We start from the raw sequence: 22818 nt of genomic DNA, 5'->3' as shown, positions 1-22818 counted from the left end.
AATCCAAGGAGATATTAAGATATCTCGATACATTCCATCAGCCAACCTGACTGACCATTCTTTTCAAGATTTCGAGCCAGCTGCATCTGTGAAAGAGCAACTTCCCTCCTCCTTGCAGTTGTGCAATACGGTAGTTGAGATTAACTTCACTTGCCCTTTGGACACTTCCGCAAGCAGTGCGGACATCTCAGCAAGAAAAACATTGATGCGCGGAGTATACTCTGCTTCCGATGATACACCTTCCGCTTTGTGGGGGACTGTCACCTCTTGCAATGACACTAATGGCGTCAGTCCAGCAACTGACCTGATGACTCCCACTGGTGAAACACTGCGATATCACAGACCGATATCCTCGTCTCAGTTTGCAGGTACTGAAGAGGTTGCCACACGCGGACGTGGTGGTGACTGACAGGCCAAGACAGCCACTGAGGGTGTTTAAGCACAAACACCAGGAGATTTGGTTGAAAAGTTAGCCATTCTCATAACACGGCCGCTGACAACTCGTACATAGGGTCCGACCTTTTAGATTGCGCCTCGGACACCAACACCACCCGCTGGTGGGGGGGGTGCCGAGCCACAAAGGAGGAGAATAGTCGCCCAGACCCATGATGAGCCTCATGGGGGGGGGGTCGAGACTACGGAAAACACCGTACGAGGCCGCCAGAGCAGGAAAAAACTCCCCTATGAGAAGAGTGAGAAGCAGACAGGCCCCTAGATGGGGAAAATCTTAGAACACATCTAAGATATGAGGAGGAAGGGAAGCGCTACTAAGGTACACAATAGTACATTTTGGTAGACAGAAGGGGCTCTTTGGTTAAAGGGGTAAATTGGTCATCAAAAAGGAGGACCAAGGCACTCTTCATATAATTTATTAAAAATGCCTTTATTAGTATGGCATGTTCAATAGAAACAAAGTTTTTAAAAACCGACACGTTTTGGCTGCATGGCCTTCGTCAGGGAGTATTAAAAAAAAGGAATACAATGTCCTCTTTTGAACAGCCTTTCAATTAGCCCTAATTGGAAGAGAGAGTGGTTACACAATTGATTAGACACACCTAGTAAGCAATACTATACACATTAAAAGGTGAAATACTGTAGCTAGGTTATCATAAAAATACAACTCCAAGCTAGAAGTATCAGAACACTAAAAGGTAGTTCTAACCTTAAATATGACTGGGAGAAGTGTCAAAAATAAGAAAGTAATATATTCCATAGTACACTAGAACACCGTACGACATTTGGAATGAGACTAAGGCGAGGTAAATAATAATTAATTCATTAATTAATTAGAAGACTAATTGGTCAGATATTAAAATATCTGAAAAGTTATATTAGGAAAATTATAACTTTAATCTCAAGATTTTCCTTGGTGCCCCAACTTCCTAGTTAATTAAGTAATAATAGAGAATTGATTTGATAAAATAACAGTCTTCACTTTTATGATGCCAAAGACTACACCTGTAACTACACTACCTCTCCCTAACCCTCCGTGATTTCCTGTAACTACACTACCTCTCCCTAACCCTCCGTGATGTCCTGTAACTACACTACCTCTCCCTAACCCTCCGTGATGTCCTGTAACTACACTACCTCTCCCTAACCCTCCGTGATGTCCTGTAACTACACTACCTCTCCCTAACCCTCCGTGATGTCCTGTAACTACACTACCTCTCCCTAACCCTCCGTGATGTCCTGTAACTACACTACCTCTCCCTAACCCTCTAGGATGTTCTCTCAGTGTGTGTGTGGTTACCGGTGGCTGGTGCAGGCTGGCTGGGTCCTGTATCTACCATCAATAGGTCAGCCAGACCACTACTGGAGGGCTGGGGTGCTACTGCGGACAGAGTCTAGAACAAAGAGAAGGAGAGGAGAGATGTGAGTAGAGCTAGACTGCACTGTGCACTGTTAACACCAGATGGCAACAATAAGCTAGAGTGAACCAGCATGGACTGAATGCACATGGACGCATGTGCACACACCTGTTTTGCAGAGGTATCAGGGCTCTTGTCTCCTGTGTAGTGGGCTGCGGCTCCCAGGGACACAGTTTTGGATGGAACCCCGCCTCTCTTCTTGGTTGCGGTGGTTTCTGTTGCCTGGACGATCTGGACGCTCTTGGTCGTTACGGTTTCCTCCTCGTCTTTGAACACTGACCTCCCGGACTGGCCATTCTGCGTCGGGCGACCTCGCTCCTCCTCGTTGTCACTAAGGAGACCAATGAGAACGCTTTGTTTTGGGGATAATTCAATGGAAAAAGTGTGGGACTAAAGTATGACAGAACATCAGGTTTTTGATATACTGTCATTTTTGTTTATTTAAACCTTTAGAGCCATTGAGGTTAAAAACCTATGTTGCTAGGACGACCTGGCAAGAAGGCAAAACAGGGAAATAGCAGTGTGTATATAAAATATTACAGAAAAATACAAAATACACAAAGTGTCAAGTTCCAGATACATTTGAAGATTAGAAACAACTGCTGCTAATCAAACAGTGTTGTCAGTCTTAACAGGCAAGGACACTAACACCCCTAACTTTAATATATTTTGAAGCATGTTCCAGGATGAAGGGGCATTATGGGAAATGTCAGTTCTAGCCTTAGGAACAGACAAGGACAGCAGTGACTGTGAACGAAGACGGTATGGAGTGACTATCTGGTCAGTGAGGAACAGAGATACAAAGGGAGTTGTTCCATCAATGCTTTAGCCTCCTGGTGGAGAGACGACACTGCACCACAGCATACACATCACAGTGATGGGTGAGAGAGCTAGCATTTGTAATAAATCTTAAAGCACCATGATACGTACACCATGTCCAGAGTTTAAGGTACTTGCTGAGGCCTGAATAGAAACAATATCCCCATACTCCAGCACCGATACTCCAGCACCGATAACCAAGTGCTTTGATTAAGATCCGTTCTGGCTAACATTGAAAAGCATGATTTGTTCCTAAAATAGACACCCAATTTCAACTTACAATTCAGCTTTTCATCTAACCAAATCCCAAGATACTTATAGGAGATGACCCTATCAATTTGCTGGCCTATTATAGTTCAAATCTGTAGGTGTTAACTTTCAGGGAAGCGAAAAACCATACATTTAGTTTTCCTTGCATTAAGCAATTGCACAGTCCTCTTATGGCCTCAGAGTTTGGAGATAACCAGTCAAGGTTTAAAATCGTCCATAAGGACCATTTCATTTCACACCCCCCCCCCCCTGCAGTTTTAAAATGTAAAAAAATACCTTAGTTCAGTGACCACACATCTATTTTTAATATAGATGGCTATACCTCTCCAGTTACTTTGTCAGTCACATCAATAAACATTATATCCATCCAAGCCTGTAGACTGACTCAGAACTTTAAGGCAGGTCTGGAACAGAACTAAGACATCTGGGTCAGCAGTGTGAATGCAGACTGTTATCATGTCCATTTCAGCATCAGACTTCTCACATTAATACGCATCAGTCGCAACCCTGATCTAGTTTTAAAATCATTTGGAGTTGGAAGTTCATCCATAGCCAATAGGCCTGGGTGAATGTTTCCTGACACATAGCCAATGGGACTGGGTTTGGGTGAATGTTTCCTGATCCATAGCCAATGGGACTGGGTTTGGGTGAATGTTTCCTGACACATAGCCAATGGGACTGGGTTTGGGTGAATGTTTCCTGACACATAGCCAATAGGACTGGGTTTGGGTGAATGTTTCCTGACCCATAGCCAATGGGACTGGGTTTGGGTGAATGTTTCCTGACCCATAGCCAATGGGACTGGGTTTGGGTGAATGTTTCCTGACCCATAGCCAATGGGACTGGGTTTGGGTGAATGTTTCCTGACACCAAAAGCAGAATAATAATAAAACACCTTGATTTGTTGTTTCCTAAAATCTCTCTGCACTTAGATGATTTTAAATAATCCAAACTATAGTCATCTGATCCAACAAACAGTTTTTAGCCAGACCAAACCCTGTAGATGAGAAAGGCTTATGAGGAAGAGTCAAATGGTAACACAATGGGATCCCTCTGAAAGATACAAGCTGCTATACTATCAGTTAAAGTAGGATTTGGCGGTATCTCTGGGTTAGGGAGATGAGATAGTCTCAGTTATCAAAAACAATGTAATGAGCCATAACCCATGAAGCAGGCAATTAAAACCATTTGTACAAAAACACTAACTTTAAACACTGAATCCAACAGTTCACTAAAACAAAAAGAAAACAAATAAAAGTATGCAGAGTCAGTCTTTTGAAATCTTAAATTCCCTAAAAATGTTCAGCTGTAGCCTACAGGTCCAGCAGTCAGAAACCAAGAGTGCCCCCAAGCAAAATAAAATGCGCTGACAGGGATTTCAACCAGTGTGTGTGTGGATCTGGTCAACGTGCCCAGTGTGTGTGGATCTGGTCAATGTGCCCAGTGTGTGTGTGGATCTGGTCAACGTGCCCAGTGTGTGTGTGGATCTGGTCAATGTGCCCAGTGTGTGTGTGGATCTGGTCAATGTGCCCAGTGTGTGTGTGGATCTGGTCAATGTGCCCAGTGTGTGTGTGGATCTGGTCAATGTGCCCAGTGTGTGTGTGGATCTGGTCAATGTGCCCAGTGTGTGTGTGGATCTGGTCAATGTGCCCAGTGTGTGTGTGGATCTGGTCAACGTGCCCAGTGTGTGTGTGGATCTGGTCAATGTGCCCAGTCGCCTTGCAGTATGCTACCGCACAGTGAGGCAGCAGCAGGCCCAGTAGACCAGCCAATCAGCGGTGGCGAGCCCACCCGTTGGGAAAATCCTGGGCTAGGAAGCCCAGCACATCTAGATGTTATGTCACAGCGCAGAAACCGGCCTGCAGCTGCCACCACATACAACACAGCAAGGCAAGAGAGTCAGAAGACTCTGTCAGATGAAAAACCTGACCGTCGTGTCTCGTCACAGCACAGATGTATCCCCTCTCGGCTTTCAGGGCGGGCACCATACCCGTCTCCTCGTGTAGAAACCAGCAGATAACATTGCTTGGTTTACAAGTGATTTTAACGCTTTGATCCTGTAGCATTTTAGATCTTACCTGTTGTTGGAGGACAACTCTCTCGGCCTATAACGGTTTTGCGAAGTAATAAAAAAATTGTAACACTTGAAACAAACAGCGTGACAACACGCTCAGCGAAACTGCCCTGCAGCAATCTTGAATCTAGGTTGGCATGTTGTAGTGGAGGACAGAGGGTAGCTCTCTAACATACTGTAATATGATATGAGGAGGACAGAGGGTAGCTCTCTAACATACTGTAATATGAAATGAGGAGGACAGATGGTAGCTCTCTAAAATACTGTAATATGAATATGAGGAGGACAGAGGGTAGCTCTCTAACATACTGTAATATGATATGAGGACAGAGGGTAGCTCTCTAACATATTGTAATATGAAATGAGGAGGACAGATGGTAGCTCTCTAACATATTGTAATATGAAATGAGGAGGACAGAGGGTAGCTCTCTAACATACTGTAATATGAAATGAGGAGGACAGATGAGGAGGAGGAGACAGGGTAGCTCTCTAACATACTGTAATATGATATGAGGAGGACAGAGGGTAGCTCTCTAACATACTGTAATATGAAATGAGGAGGACAGAGGGTAGCTCTCTAACATACTGTAATATGATATGAGGAGGACAAAGGGTAGCTCTCTAACATACTGTAATATGATATGAGGAGGACAGAGGGTAGCTCTCTAACATACTGTAATATGATATGAGGAGGACAGAGGGTAGCTCTCTAACATACTGTAATATGGTATGAGGAGGACAGAGGGTAGCTCTCTAAAATACTGTAATATGATATGAGGAGGACAGAGGGTAACTCTAACATACTGTAATATGAAATGAGGAGGACAGAGGGTAGCTCTCTAACATACTGTAATATGAAATGAGGAGGACAGAGGGTAGCTCTCTAACATACTGTAATATGATATGAGGAGGACAGAGGGTAGCTCTCTAACATACTGTAATATGAAATGAGGAGGACAGAGGGTAGCTCTCTAACATACTGTAATATGATATGAGGAGGACAGAGGGTAGCTCTCTAACATACTGTAATATGAAATGAGGAGGACAGAGGGTAGCTCTCTAACATACTGTAATATGATATGAGGAGGACAGAGGGTAGCTCTCTAACATGCTGTAATGTGATGAGGAGGACAGAGGGCAGCTCCAACTTCTCCCTGTACCTCAGTTTGTAAGGCTCTACCTCCCACTCTCTATTTGAGTTATTAATACATTTCCTTAGTCTTTCTTGCAAACTCAACCAGGGGCACTGTTCACGCTCTCCTAACCTGAATCTGTCTGGTGAGTCATCCCTCTCCTTACCTGAATCTGTCTGGAGAGTCATCCCTCTCCTTACCTGAATCTGTCTGGTGAGTCATCCCTCTCCTTACCTGAATCTGTCTGGTGAGTCATCTCTCTCCTTACCTGAATCTGTCTGGTGAGTCATCTCTCTCCTTACCTGAATCTGTCTGGTGAGTCATCCCTCTCCTAACCTGAATCTGTCTGGAGAGTCATCTCTCTCCTAACCTGAATCTGTCTGGAGAGTCATCTCTCTCCTAACCTGAATCTGTCTGGAGAGTCATCCCTCTCCTAACCTGAATCTGTCTGGAGAGTCATCCCTCTCCTAACCTGAATCTGTCTGGAGAGTCATCCCTCTCCTAACCTGAATCTGTCTGGTGAGTCATCCCTCTCCTAACCTGAATCTGTCTGGAGAGTCATCCCTCTCCTAACCTGAATCTGTCTGGTGAGTCATCTCTCTCCTTACCTGAATCTGTCTGGTGAGTCATCCCTCTCCTAACCTGAATCTGTCTGGAGAGTCATCTCTCTCCTTACCTGAATCTGTCTGGTGAGTCATCTCTCTCCTTACCTGAATCTGTCTGGTGAGTCATCTCTCTCCTTACCTGAATCTGTCTGGTGAGTCATCTCTCTCCTTACCTGAATCTGTCTGGTGAGTCATCTCTCTCCTTACCTGAATCTGTCTGGTGAGTCATCTCTCTCCTTACCTGAATCTGTCTGGTGAGTCATCTCTGCTCTGCTTCTTGAACTTGTTGATGGTGTCGTCAATGGTGCTGCCAATCTTATCACTGATCTCCCCCAGTTTGTCACTGAAGGGAAACTGGCCCTGGTCTCTCTTCCAGTCCTCATCCCACTTCCCTCTGCTGCTTCCCTCGTTACCACCAGAGCTGCTAGAATCATACCTGTCACTCGCTGGAAAGCGAGAGAGACGGGGGGGGAAAGCGAGAGAGACGGGGGGAAAGCTCTTCCAGTCCTCATCCCACTTCCCTCTGCTGGGGGGAAAGCGAGAGAGCTGGGGGGAAAGCGAGACTCGCGGGGGGGGAAAGCGAGAGAGACGGGGGGAAAGCGAGAGAGACGGGGGGAAAGCAAGAGAGACGGGGGGAAAGCGAGAGAGACGGGGGGAAAGCGAGAGAGACGGGGGGAAAGAGAGAGAGACGGGGGGAAAAGAGAGAGACGGGGGGAAAGAGAGAGAGACGGGGGGGGAAAGAGAGAGAGACGGGGGGAAAGAGAGAGAGACGGGGGGAAAGAGAGAGAGACGGGGGGAAAGAGAGAGAGACGGGGGGAAAAGAGAGAGAGACGGGGGGGAAAAGAGAGAGAGAGACGGGGGGAAAGAGAGAGAGACGGGGGGAAAGAGAGAGAGAGACGGGGGGAAAGAGAGAGAGAGACGGGGGGGAAAGAGAGAGAGACGGGGGGAAAGAGAGAGAGAGACGGGGGGAAAAAGAGAGAGAGACGGGGGGAAAGAGAGAGAGACGGGGGGAAAGAGAGAGAGACGGGGGGAAAAGAGAGAGAGACGGGGGAAAGAGAGAGAGAGACGGGGGGAAAGAGAGAGAGACGGGGGAAAAGAGAGAGAGACGGGGGGAAAAGAGAGAGAGACGGGGGAAAGAGAGAGAGACGGGGGGAAAGAGAGAGAGACGGGGGGAAAGACGGGGGAAAGAGAGAGAGGGGGAAAGAGAGAGAGACGGGGGGAAAGAGAGAGAGACGGGGGAAAGAGAGAGAGACGGGGGAAAGAGAGAGACGGGGGAAAGAGAGAGAGACGGGGGGAAAGAGAGAGAGACGGGGGGAAAGAGAGAGAGACGGGGGGAAAGAGAGAGAGACGGGGGGGAAAGAGAGAGAGACGGGGGGAAAGAGAGAGAGACGGGGGGGGGGGGAAAGAGAGAGAGACGGGGGAAAGAGAGAGAGACGGGGGGAAAGAGAGAGAGACGGGGGGAAAGAGAGAGAGACGGGGGAGAGAGAGAAGAGGGGGGAGAGACGGGGGGAGAGAGAAGAGGGGGAGAGGGGGAGAGTATATCAATGAATTGGCGAGGGCACTAGAAGTCTGCAGCACCCGACCTCAAACTACTAAAATATGAAGTCAAATGTCTACTATTGATTTGGTGCTTCCGTCCCCAACAAAGGAGGACCTACAGCAGCACTTAGATGTGCTGTACAGACCTGGGCCCTGACAGTAAATCTCAGTAAGACAAAAACAATGATGTTACAAAAAAAGTCCAGTCACCAGGACCACAAATACAAATTCCATCTAGAGACCGTTGCCCCAGAGCACACAAAAAAACTATACATACCTCGGCCTAAACATCAGCGCCACATGTAACTTCCACAAAGCTGTGAATGATCTGAGAGACAAGGCAAGAAGGGCCTTCTATGCCATCAAAAGGAACATAAAATTCAACATACCATTTAGGATCTGGCAAAAAAATACTTGAATCAGTTACAGAGCCCATTGCCCTTTATGCTTACGAGGTCTGGGGTCCGTTCACCAGCCAAGAATTCAATGTAAAACACCAAATAATACGCACAGAGCAGAATTAGGCCGATACCCGCTAATTATCAAAATCCAGAAAAGAGCTGTTAAATTCTACAACCACCTAAAAGGAAGCCATTGCCAAACCTTCCATAACAAAGCAATCACCTACAGAAAAATACACCTGGAGAAGAGTCCCCCAAGCAAGCTGGTCCTGGGGCTCTGTTCACAAACACACCCCACAGAGCCCCAGGACAGCAACACAATTAGACCCAACCAAATCATGAGAAAACAAAAAGATAATTACTTGACGCATTGGAAAGAAATTACAAAAAAACAGAGCAAACTAGAATTATATTTGGCCTTAAACAGAGATTACACAGTGGCAGAATACCTGACCACTGTGACTGACCCAAACTTAAGGAGCTTTAATTAACTATATACAGACGAGAGGTCGGCCGATTATGATTTTTCAACACCGATACCGATTATTGCAGGACCAAAAAAGCCGATACCGATTAAAATCGGCCATTTTTCCCCCTTTATTTGTAATAATGACAATTACAACAATACTGAATGAAGACTTATTTTAACTCAATATAATACATCAATAAAATAAATTTAGCCTCAAGTAAATAATGAAACATGTTCAATTTGGTTTAAATAATGCAAAAACGAAGTGTTGGAGAAAGTAAAAGTGCAATATGTGCTGTGTAAGAAAGCTAACGTTTCAGTTCCTTGCTCAGAACATGAGAACATATGAAAGCTGGTGGTTCCTTTTAACATGAGTCTTCAATATTCCCAGGTAAGAAGTTTTAAGTTGTAGTTATAGGAATTATAGGACTATTTCCCTCTATACCATTTGTATTTCATTAACCTTTGACTATTGGATGTTCTTATAGGCAATTTAGTATTGACAGTGTAACAGTATAGCTTCTGTCCCTCTCCTCGCTCCTCCCTGGGCTCGAACCAGCAACACAACGACAACAGCCACCATCGAAGCAGCGTTACCCATGCAGAGCAAGGGGAAAAACTACTAGCAGGCTCAGGGCGAGTGACGTTTGAAACGCTATTAGCGCGCGCTAACTAGCTAGCCATTTCACATCGGTTACACCAGCCTCATCACAGGAGTTGATAGGCTTGAAATCATAAACAGTGCAATGCTTGACGCACAACGAAGAGCTGCTGGCAAAACGCCCGCAAGTGCTGTTAGAATGTTTACGCACCTGCTTCTGCCTACCACCGCTCAGTCAGATACTTGTATGCTCAGTCAGATTATATGCAACGCAGGACACGCTAGATATTATCTAGCAATATCATCAACCATGTGTAGTTAACTAGTGCTTATGATTGATTGTTTTTTATAAGATAAGTTTAATGCTAGCTAGCAACTTACTTGGCTTACTGCATTTGCGTAACAGGCAGTCTCCTTGTGGAGTGCAACGAGAGAGAGAGGCGGGTCGTTATTGCGTTGAACTAGTTAACTGTAAGGTTGCAAGATGGGGTCCCCCGAGCTGACAAGGTGAAAATCTGTCGTTCTGCCCCTGAACAAGGCAGTTTAACCCACCGTTCCCAGGCCGTCATTGAAAATAAGAATGTGTTCTTAACCGACTTGCCTAGTTAAATAAAAGGTATACAAATAAAAATACATTTATCAAATCGGCGCACAAAAATACCGATTTTCGATTGTTATGAAAACTTGAAATCGGCACTAATTAAAATCGGCCATTCCGATTAATCGGTCGACCTCTAGTACAGACTCAGTGAGCATAGCCTTGCTATTGAGAAAGGCCGTCGTAGGCAGACCTGGCTCTCAAGAGAAGATAGGCTATGTGCAAAATGAGGTGGAAATAGCTGCGCCATTACACAAAATGAGGTGGAAATCCAGTGGGACAGTCACTTAACAATAGTGCATCTAAAACTGATTACTTAACCTATCCGCTTCCTAACCTCTTGACCAATGTATGACCATATTAGAGACACATATTTCCCTCAGATCCACAAAGAATTCCAACACAAATAGGAGTTTGTCAAAATTGGATATCTCCTGGGTGAAATACCAGTGTGCCATCACAGCAGCAAGATTTGTGACCTGTTGCCACAGGAAAAGGGCAACCATTGAACAAACACCATTGTAAATAGAACCCAAATTTCTGTTGACTCATTTTCCCTTTTGTACTATTTGCATATATCATTACAACACATGTAAAATGTCTTTATCCTTTTGGAAGTGTAATGTTTAAGGATTGTTAGTATGTCCTTTACAAGAGTAAAGGACACTCCAATGTAAGTCTGTTTGTGTTCCAGATTGACTTACTGTATCTGCTGAACCCTCCCCCCATACTGTCAGAGGACTTACTGCATCTGCTGAACCCTCCCCCCATGCTATCAGAGGACTTACTGTATCTGCTGAACCCTCCCCCCATGCTATCAGAGGACTTACTGTATCTGCTGAACCCTCCCCCCATGCTATCAGAGGACTTACTGTATCTGCTGAACCCTCCCCCCATGCTGTCAGAGGACTTACTGTATCTGCTGAACCCTCCCCCATGCTGTCAGAGGACTTACTGTATCTGCTGAACCCTCCCCCATGCTGTCAGAGGACTTACTGTATCTGCTGAACCCTCCCCCATGCTGTCAGAGGACTTACTGTATCTGCTGAACCCTCCCCCATACTGTCAGAGGACTTACTGTATCTGCTGAACCCTCCCCCATACTGTCAGAGGACTTACTGTATCTGCTGAACCCTCCCCCATACTGTCAGAGGACTTACTGTATCTGCTGAACCCTCCCCCATACTGTCAGAGGACTTACTGTATCTGCTGAACCCTCCCCCATACTGTCAGAGGACTTACTGTATCTGCTGAACCCTCCCCCATACTGTCAGAGGACTTACTGTATCTGCTGAACCCTCCCCCATACTGTCAGAGGACTTACTGTATCTGCTGAACCCTCCCCCATACTGTCAGAGGACTTACTGTATCTGCTGAACCCTCCCCCATACTGTCAGAGGACTTACTGTATCTGCTGAACCCTCCCCCATACTGTCAGAGGACTTACTGTATCTGCTGAACCCTCCCCCATACTGTCAGAGGACTTACTGTATCTGCTGAACCCTCCCCCATACTGTCAGAGGACTTACTGTATCTGCTGAACCCTCCCCCATACTGTCAGAGGACTTACTGTATCTGCTGAACCCTCCCCCATACTGTCAGAGGACTTACTGTATCTGCTGAACCCTCCCCCATACTGTCAGAGGACTTACTGTATCTGCTGAACCCTCCCCCATACTGTCAGAGGACTTACTGTATCTGCTGAACCCTCCCCCATACTGTCAGAGGACTTACTGTATCTGCTGAACCCTCCCCCATACTGTCAGAGGACTTACTGTATCTGCTGAACCCTCCCCCATACTGTCAGAGGACTTACTGTATCTGCTGAACCCTCCCCCCATACTGTCAGAGGACTTACTGTATCTGCTGAACCCTCCCCCATACTGTCAGAGGACTTACTGTATCTGCTGAACCCTCCCCCATACTGTCAGAGGACTTACTGTATCTGCTGAACCCTCCCCCATACTGTCAGAGGACTTACTGTATCTGCTGAACCCTCCCCCCATACTGTCAGAGGACACGCCGATGTATTTGTCTTTGTTCTTCTTTGCCTTCTTCCTCTCCTCTCTCAGTCTATCATCATCCTGGATTAGATCCACCATCTCCTTCACCTTCTGACGCACGTTCACTCCCTGGTCCTTACCGTTCTCATCTACACAGAGGGAGAGGAACAAGTAAAAATGAGGGGAGATGAAGGTTATTGACATGCTGGTGTTATGACTCAAGACAGCTGTTGTTCCATTTCCTATAAACAGAGGTGCCTTTTCAGAAAAACACTGAACTCTAAAAACTGCAACAGGACTGCAGATCAAAATGTAGGAAGCGGTTCAGTGTATTCAGAATGTCAGGTGGGAGAACATGTTTTGAGAAGACAAAATGCAGAACAAGTCCACAGCAGTGTGAATAATAAACACGTACAGTGGTTGTGGTGAGTAGCCTTGTTAAACAGTCTGTCAGTCTGGGTTCACAAGCCTACGGTGGTGGTGAGGGGAGTGATTTACCTCTGCTTTGGAGCAGAGCAGTGTGTGGTAGAGCTGCTTGTGGTTTACGCAGTGCTTATGAATGCTGCAACACTGACTGAACACTGGCCCCTTTGTCTGGTTCTAAACTAACACTTCATCACAAAACACTCAGAGATGTACTTAAGACAGTTAACATGGATTCTACTCCACAGTCGAGAGAGCGAGACGGCAGACAGAGAGAGAGCGAGACGGCAGACAGAGAGAGAGCGAGACGGCAGACAGAGAGAGAGCGAGACGGCAGACAGAGAGAGAGCAGAGTACTTGCCTACAAAGTGGTAGCTCTCCAGAGATCGTAGGTCGTAGATGTGTTCTCTGGAGCTGGTGACAACTCTCTCTGAACCGTTCCTGATGAGGTGGGACAACAGCAGCAGAGACTGGGGAGAAGAGATGGAAAACTGTTGTTATAACTTCTCATGATGACCCCTCTATGTCATGTTTAGAGAGTTGAATAGCTATGGCTTATGTCTTGGTCCTAGAAATAAAGAAAGTCAGAGTCTATATGCTCCCAATCTAACCAAGGTCTACCCATTACATTGTTGGAAGCATACACCGAGTGTACAAAACATTAGAAACACCTGTTCTTTCCATGACAGACTGACCAGGTGAAAGCTATGATCGCTTATTGATGTCACTTGTTAAATCCACTTCAAATCAGTGTAGATGAAGGGGAGGAGACCGGTTAAAGAAGGATTTTTAAGCCTTGAGACAACTGAGACATGGATTGTAGGCTGAATGGGCAAGACAAAAGATTTAAGCGCCTTTGAACAGATTATGGTAATAGCTGCCAGGCGCACCAGTTTGTGTCAAGAACTGCAACTCTGCTGGGTTTTTCACACTCAACAGTTTCCTGTGTGTATCAACAATGGTCCACAAAGGACATCCAGCCAACTTGACACAACTGTAGGAAGCATTGGAGTCAACATGGACCAGCATCCCTGTGGAACACTTTCAACACCTTGTAGAGTCCATGCCCCGATGAATTGAGCCTGTTCTAATGGCAAAGGGGGTTGCAGCTCAATATTAGGAAGGTGTTCCTAATGTTTAGTACACTCCGTGTATATAGTGTGCAACTTTCATGCTTATGACAGGTTATAGCTTCTCTCTGACCTTGTAGACCCTTCTCCAATTCTTCTTGTTCTCCCGGAGCATCCTGATCCACAGCATGTTCATCGCCTCTGGGAACTGCTCATACATAAACGTACATCTGAGGGGGGGGGGAGTAGACAAAGAGAGCGAGAGAGGACACAGAGAGCCAGAGAGAGAGAGAGGGAGGAGAGGGAGAGAGGACAAACAGAGAGCCAGAGAGAGAGAGAGGGAGGAGAGGGAGAGGGACAAACAGAGAGCCAGAGAGAGGGAGAGAGAGAGAGAGAGAGAGAGAGGGAGGAGAGAGGCAGTGGGAAGAGAGAGGGAGAGCCAGAGAGAGGAAGAGGTATAGAGTTTAGCTACATGGGAACGGTATTTAATTTAAATAACTATTTGTCCTGTAAAGTAGTGTGGGTGTGTTGTGAACAGCGCCCCTACCTGGAAATATCGGCCATCTGCTGTCCTGAAGGTCCCCAGGGGTCATCGTTGGTGGCCTCCCTCACTTTAGACTCCACCTCTGAGTAGTTCATCACCACATTGGTTCTACAGGGGGAAGTAAAGGTAAGATATACACTGCTCAAAAAAATAAAGGGAACACTAAAATAACACTTCCTAGATCTGAATGAATGAAATATTCTTATTAAATACTTTTGTCTTTACATAGTTGAATGTGCTGACAACAAAATCACAAAAACTATCAATGGAAATCAAATTTATCAACCCATAGAGGTCTGGATTTAGCCCTCAGGGTTTTGCCTGCTACATAAGTTCTGTTATACTCACAGACATGATTCAAACAGTTCTAGAAACTTCAGAGTGTTTTCTATCCAAATCTACTAATAATATGCATATCTTATATTCTTGGCATGAGTAGCAGGATGTTGAAATTGGGCATGCTATTTATCCAAAAGTGAAAATGCTGCCCCCTATACCTTAAGAAGTTGAACAGGTCAACTTTCACAAAGCAGCTGGGCCAGACGGATTACCAGGACGTGCACTCAAAGCATGCGCAGACCAACTGGCAAGTGTCTTCATTGACATTTTCAACCTCTCCCTGACCGAGTCTGTAATACCTACATGTTTCAAGCAGACCACCATAGTATCTGTTCCCAAGGAAGCGAAGATAACTTTCCTACATGATTACTGCCCCGTAGCACTCACGTCAGTAGCCATGAAGTTCTTTGAAAGGCTGATCATGGCACAACAACAACATCCTCCCAGATACCCAAGGCCAATTTGCATACTGCCCCAACAGATCCACTGATGATGCAATCTCAATCGCACTCCACACCACCCTTTCCCACCTGGACAAAAGGAACACCTATGTGAGAATTCTGTTCATTGACTACAGTTCAGCGTTCAACACCATAGTACCCTCGAAGCTCATCACTAAGCTAAGGACCCTGGGACTAAACGCCTCCCTCTGCAACTGGACCCTGGACTTCCTGACGGGCCATCCCCAGGTGGTAAGGGTCAGCAACAACACATCTGCCATGCTGATCCTCAACACTGGGGCCCCTCAGGGGTGTGTACTTAGTACCCTCCTGTACTCCCTGTTCACTCACGACTGCATGGACAAACACGACTCCAATACCACCATTAACCTCTCTGGGGTAGGGGGCAGTATTTTGACATCCGGATGAAAAGCGTGCCCAAAGTAAACTGCCTGTTACTCAGGTCCAGAAGCTAGGATATGCATATTATTGGTAGATTTGGATAGAAAACACTCCACAGTACCTAAAACTGTTAAAATAATGTCTGAGTATAACAGAACTGATATGGCAGGGGAAACCCCAAGGACAAATCATCCCCCCCAAAAAATGTTCAGCTTACCACTTTTTTCAATGGCTATTACTTTAATAATAAGGCCAAGGCCTCCCAGATTGCAGTTCCTAGTGCTTCGGGCTTCAACAGTCTTTAGAAAGTTTCAGGCTGGTTTTTGGAAAAATGACCCAGAAATGGTAGTTTTTCTGGGTGGCTCCCATTTTGGCTGTAGTGTTTCCAAGCGCCTGGAAGAAAGCGCCTTCTTTATTATTTTTCTCTGGTAAAGACAATAACGATTCTCCGTCTTAAATGTTATCATTTATGTACGTATTAGGGTAACTAAGGTTTGATTAGAAAGTTGTTTGACTTGTTTGGAAAAGTTTATTAGTAACGATTGGGATTCATTTTGATGTAGTGAAAATGGGTGAATTATTGACTGAAGCGAGTTTTTATGGAGTTTTTATGGATATAAAGAAGGACGTTATCGAACAAAAGGCCCATTTGTGATGTAACCTTTTGGAGTGCCAACAGAAGAAGATCAAAGGTAAGGCATTTTTTTATAGCGCTATTTCTGACTTTTGTGTCGCACCTGCCTGGTTGGAAAATGTTTTTTATGTTTTTGTATGCGGGACGCTGTCCTCAGAAAACCGCAAGGTTTGCTTTCGCCGTAAAGCCTTTTTGAAATCTGACATGGCGGCGGGATTAACAAGAAGTTAAGCTTTATTTTGATGTATAATAACATATTTTCAAAAAAGTTAAATATTTGAATTTAGTATTTTTGAATTTGGCGCTCTGCAATTTCACTGGATGTTGGCCAGGAGGGACGCTACTTTCCCACCTACCCTAGAAAGGTTAAGTTTGCTGACGACACAATCGTGTTTGGCCTGATCACTGACAACGATAAGTCAGACTACAGGGAGGAGGTCAGAGACCTGCCACTGTGATGTCAGAACAACAACCTCTCCCTCAATGTGAGCAAGACAAAGGAGATGATCGTGAAGTACAGGAAAAGACCCCCATTAACATCGACGGGGCTGCAGTGGAGCAGGTTGCATCCTGACCGGGTGCGTCACCGCGTGGTAGGACAACAGCTCGGCATCTGACTAAGGCACTATATAGGTTAGTTCCTACGGCCCAGTACATCACTAGGGCCAAGCTTCCTGCCATCCAGGACATATATACTAGATGGTGTCAAAGGAAAGCCCAAAGAATTGTCAAAGACTCCAGCCACCCAAGTCATAGACTGTTCTCTCTGCTACCGCACGTCAAGCAGTACCGGAGCACCAAGTCTAGGTCCAAAAGGCTCCTCAACAGCTTACCACCACCAAGCCCTGAAGATTAATGAACAATTAATTAAAATGACCACCAGACTATTTACATTGACCCCCCCATCCCATTTGTTTTGTACACTGCTGCTACTCGCTGTTTATTATCTATTCATAATTACTTCACTCCTACCTCCATGTACAAATTACCTAGACTAACTTGTACCCCCGCACATTGACGCGGTACCCACTACATATAACCTAGTTATTTGATTTTGTTATTTTGTATTCTTTTTTACTTTAGTTAATTAGCCAAATATTTAACTCTTTAATAATAACTCTTTCTTGAACTGGACTGTTGATTAAGGACTTGTAAGTAAGCATTTCACGATAAAGTCTACTCTTGTTGTATTCGGCGCATGTGACAAATAAAGTTTGATTTGATTTGAGTTAGTGTCTCACACTATGCTGTTTCATGGTAAATGAAGGGTGGGGTGCCCCCAAGCAACCTAGTATCGATGTCTGAGTTACAGAGCTACACATGGCCCAGAGCTACTAAGTAGAGTCTGTAATTGACTTGCTTTAAGAGTAGTTTTATACAGTTTCAAAGATACAGACACGCTGCAAAGTAATAAAAACAGAAGCAGGCATAATCACAGTTATTAAGGTCAAGGCTAGGAGCTAGCATAAAATGTGGAAGCTAAGCAGGGAACTGTGTCTGCTTATTCCCAGACTGTCGTAACAAAACAGGGCCGTTTAGCTAGTCAAACTTTATTTATAGTTCAAATATAGCTCACAGAAACAAATATTGTGCAAGAATTGGTGATCTGAAAAACCTCCCCACTGAGCATCAGCACTGGGAATCTAGCCAGGCTGAAAGAAAACCAGAGAAATAGGAATATATTGAGCACCGATACACATCGGCCGAGGCCTAGCATAGGCTACAGTTACCCAGACAAAGGATGATCCATCTACTGACTTCCACTCTCTTCAGACATAACCCCATGCAGTAAGACTCAGCTCTCTGGTTAGACATAACCCCATGCAGTAGGATTCAGCTCTCTGTTCAGACATAACCCCATGTAGTAGGACACAGCTCTCTGTTCAGACATAACCCTATGCAGTAGGACTCAGCTCAGCTATAACCCTATGCAGTAGGACTCAGCTCTCTGTTCAGACATAACCCCACGCAGTAGGACTCAGCTCTCTGTTCAGACATAACCCCATGCAGTAGGACACAGCTCTCTGCTCAGCTATAACCCCATGCAGTAGGACACAGCTCTCTGTTCAGACATAACCCTATGCAGTAGGACTCAGCTCAGCTATAACCCTATGCAGTAGGACACAGCTCTCTGTTCAGACATAACCCCATGCAGTAGGACTCAGCTCTCTGTTCAGACGTAACCCCATGCAGTAGGACTCAGCTCTCTGTTCAGACGTAACCCCATGCAGTAGGACTCAGCTCTCTGTTCAGACGTAACCCCATGCAGTAGGACTCAGCTCTCTGTTCAGACGTAACCCCGTGCAGTAGGACACAGAAGGCAGTTTTGCGTATTTTACTTTTGTACACCAGCTTCAAAAACAGCTGAATGTACAATATTTTTGGTTATGGAAAATAGATTTCACAGCGGTTTAGATGGTACAATGATTCTCTACACTACACTTGCTTGTTTTGTCACAAACAAAAATTAGGCCGACAATTAGAGTTGTAGCAACCAGGAAATGGCGCTTTGAAACATAGTGAAAAACCTTAACGTGATATAGCCTAACATTTAGACAAGACAGTTATCTTTTCTCTTCTCAGAAGACTTGCTAGCTTCCTCTGTCCCACATATCAACCTGATCAAAAGGAAGCCGCTGATCGTGTGTATATATATATCTGTGTGTGTAATCTGTGACACACAATATGGCAAAGGCTTCCGTTTCATTGCACGTCTGTCTTCAATACACACACCAATTTCCTTCATCCTGTAACTAGTACAAATAAAGTTTAGGCCTATTTATTTAATATTGTAACAATTTTTCCATGTGACTGCCGGCAAGACTTCGACACAGGATTGCCAGTCCCTTGATTCAAGTCCAACATTCAGCAGCCTTTGTGGAACATGGCTGTACTCTGATGGGTGTTTTCCCACTCAACAACATCTCATCTCAACATCTCTACTCAAGGCCCTCGTTTCCCACCTCATTTCCAAGGTGTTTCCCAGAGCCTTCGTTAGTAATGTGGCTCTTAAAATCCTGACCACTCGTAGAGCAGCCAAAGTGCACTGTTAAGTATTTTATTCACAGAAGATCTCCGCTATAAACATACAGTCTTCAGAAAGTATTCACACCCCTTGACTTCCGGCGCCGACAGAGATGGCCGCCTCGCTTCGCGTTACTAGGAAACTATGCAGTATTTTGTTTTTTTAGATACATAGATGATAGGATAGAGGGATAGATACAGTACATAGAGAATTGTAGGATAGGATAGAGGGTAATATATATAGTGGATAGGATAGACGGATAGATACATAGAGAATAGGAGGATAGGATAGAGGGATAGATACAGAGATGATAGGAGGATATGATAGAGGGTAATATACATAGTGGATAGGATAGAGGGATATATACATAGATGATAGGATAGAGGGATAGATACAGATACAGAGATGATAGGAGGATATGATAGAGGGTAATATACATAGATGATAGGATAGAGGGATAGATAACACTTCCGGTGCCGACAGAGATGGCCGCCTCGCTTCGCGTTCAAAGGAAACTATGCAGTATTTTGTTTTTTTACGTGTCATTTGTTACATTGGTACCCCAGGTAATCTTAGGTTTCATTACATACAGTCGGGAGGAACTACGGAATATAAGAGCAACGGCAACTCACCATCATTACGACCAGGAATATGACTTTCGCGAAGCGGATCCTGTGTTCTGCCTTCCACCCAGGACAACAGAATGGATCCCAGCCTGCGACCCAAAACAACGACGTCGTAAAAGAGGCAAGCGAAGCAGTCTTCTGGTCAGGCTCCGGAGACGGGCACATCGCGCACAACTCCCATATATTCCCCCCCAAGCAGACAAATCGATGGCCCTGAACAAACTTCATTTGACTCTTTGTAAACTGGAAACCACATATCCTGAGGCTGCATTCATTGTAGCTGGGGATTTTAACAAGGCTAATCTGAAAACAAGACTCCCTAAATTGTATCAGCATATGGATTACGCAACCAGGGCTGGTAAAGCCTTGGATCATTGCTATTCTAACTTCCACGACGCATATAAGGCCCTCCCCCGCCCTCCTTTCGGAAAAGCTAACCACGACTCCACGTTGATGCTCCCTGCCTACAGAAAGAAGCTAAAACAAGAAGCTCCCGCGCTCAGGTCCGTTCAACGCTGGTCTGACCAATCTGATTCCACGCTTCAAGACTGCTTTGAAGACGTGGACTGGGATATGTTCCGCATTGCTTCCAACAACAACAACATTGACGAATACGCTGATTCGGTGAGCGAGTTCATTAGAAAGTGCATTGACGATGTCATTCCCATAGCAACAATTAAAACATTCCCAAACCAGAAACCGTGGATTGATGGCAGCATTCACGTAAAACGGAAAGCACAAACAACTGCTTTTAACCAGGGCAAGGTGACCGGAAACATGACCGAATACAAACAGTGTAGCTATTCCCTCCACAAGGCAATCAAACAAGCTGAGCGTCAGCATAGAGACAAAGTAGAGTCACAATTCAAATGCTCAGACACAAGAGGTATGTGGCAGGGTCTACAGTCAATCATGGATTACAAAAAGAAAACCAGCCCTGTCACGGACCAGGATGTCTTGCTCCCAGGCCGACTAAATAACTTTTTTGCCCGCTTTGAGGACAATACAGTGCCACTGACACAGCCCGCTACCAAAAACCGGCGGACTCTCCTTCACTGCAACCGACATGAGTAAAACATTTAAATGTGTTAACCCTCGCAAGGCTCCAGTCCCAGACGGTATCCCCAGCTGAATCCTCAGAGCATGAGCAGACCAGCTGGCTGGTGTGTTTACGGACATATTCAATCAATTATTTTTCCCAGTCTGCTGTTCCCACATGCTTCAAGAGGGCCACCACTGTCCCTGTTCCCAAGAAAGCTAAGGTAACGGAGCTAAACGTAGTTTTGGAATTGTTAGGTTAGATTACTCGTTATTACTGCATTGTCGGAACTAGAAACACAAGCATTTTGCTACACTCACATTAAAATCTGCTAACCATGTGTATGTGACAAATACATTTGATTTGATTTATTCCACGTTCTTGTTACACAGCCTGAATTCAACAACAAAAATATCACCCATCTACACACAATACCCCATAATGACAGCGAAAACATCTTTAGAAATGTTATGCAAATGTAATGAAAATTAAATACAGAAATATTGAATATTGCACAAGCCAGGTGTTCAAAGCTCTTAGAGATTTACCCAGAATTCAAACCACTGAGTCAATACTTGTTAGAAAGACTCACTGTAAGTCTCTAAGAGCTTTGCACACCTAATTGTACGATATTTGCCCATTATTCTTTATTTTTTTAATTCTTAAAATTCTGTCAAATTGGATGTTGCTCATTGCTAAATCCATTTTCAAGTCTTTACATAGATTTTCAAACAGATTTATACTGAACAAAAATATAAATACAACATGTAAGGTGTTGGTCCAATGTTTCATGAGCTGAAATTAAAGATCCCAGAAATGTTCCATACCCCAAAAAAGCTTATTTCTCAAAACATGTGTGCACAAATTTGTTTACATCCCTGTTAGTCAGCATTTGTCCTTTGCCAAGATAATCCAGCCACCTGACAGATGTGGCATATCAAGAAGCTTATCATTACAAAGGTGCAACTTGTGCTGGGGACAATAAAAGGCCACAAATGTTTTGTCACAACACAATGCCACAGATGTCTCAAGTTTTGAGGGAGCTTGCAAGTGGCATGATGACTGCAGAAATGTCCACCAGAGCTGTTGGCAGAGAATTGAATGAACATTTTTCTACTATATACCGCCACACCTCCAATGCTGTTGTAGATTATTTGGCAGTACGTCCAACCAGCCTCACAACCGCAGACCACGTGTAACCACGCCAGCCCAGGACCTCCAAAACCGGCTTATTCATCTGCGGGTTCGTCTGCGACCAGCCACCGAGACAGCTGAGGAAACTGAGGAGCAGTTCAGTCTGTAATAAAACCCTTCTGTGGAGAAAAACAAATTCTGACTGGCTGGGCCCGGCTCCCCAGTGGGTGGGCCTATGCCCTCACAGGCTCACCCATGGCTGCACCTCTGCCCATTCATGTGAAATCAATAGATTTGGGCCTAATTAATTGATTTCAATTGACTGAATTCCTTCTATGAACTGTAACTCACAAAAATTGTTGAAATTGTTGCGTTTAGATTTTTGATCAGTATAAGTCCAAATTGTAACTAGGCCACTGAGGAACATTCATCGTCTTCCTGGTAAGCAACTCCCGAGTGGCGCAGTGGTCTAAGGCACTGCATCTCAGTGCAAGAGGCATCACTACAGGGTTTGGCCAGGGTAGGCGTTATTGTAAATAAGAATTTGTTCTTAACCGACCTGCCTCGTTAAAAAAAAGGTTAAATAAAAAAATTATACCTCCAATGTAGATTTGGCCTTTTGTTTTAGGTTATTGCCCTGCTGAAAGGTGAATTCATCTCCCAGCGTCTGGTGGAAAGCAGACTGAACCAGGTTTTCCTCTATGATTTTGCCTGTGCTTAGCTCCATTACGTTTATTTTTTATCTTGAAAAACTCCCAA

General features: G+C 44.9%; 1 protein-coding gene across 1 annotated transcript in view; it reads right to left on the bottom strand.

Annotated features, from left to right (window-relative positions):
• Positions 1-22818, bottom strand: part of clint1a (clathrin interactor 1a) — a 37899-nt gene that overhangs the window by 12203 nt on the left and 2878 nt on the right. Inside the window, exons 2-8 of the mRNA XM_046296012.1 lie at positions 14424-14528; positions 14010-14106; positions 13168-13276; positions 12362-12532; positions 7014-7218; positions 1980-2202; positions 1754-1847 (exon numbers count right to left, since the gene is read on the bottom strand). Coding sequence (XP_046151968.1) covers positions 1754-1847; positions 1980-2202; positions 7014-7218; positions 12362-12532; positions 13168-13276; positions 14010-14106; positions 14424-14528 — 1004 coding nt within the window. The remainder of the gene's footprint in view (positions 1-1753; positions 1848-1979; positions 2203-7013; positions 7219-12361; positions 12533-13167; positions 13277-14009; positions 14107-14423; positions 14529-22818) is intronic.

This window comes from Oncorhynchus gorbuscha, linkage group LG13 (genome assembly GCF_021184085.1).
Source record: "Oncorhynchus gorbuscha isolate QuinsamMale2020 ecotype Even-year linkage group LG13, OgorEven_v1.0, whole genome shotgun sequence".
In the NCBI taxonomy this organism is placed as follows: domain Eukaryota; kingdom Metazoa; phylum Chordata; class Actinopteri; order Salmoniformes; family Salmonidae; genus Oncorhynchus; species Oncorhynchus gorbuscha.
Note: the sequence above shows the minus strand (reverse complement) of the source record. Positions and strands in the feature narration are given on the sequence as shown.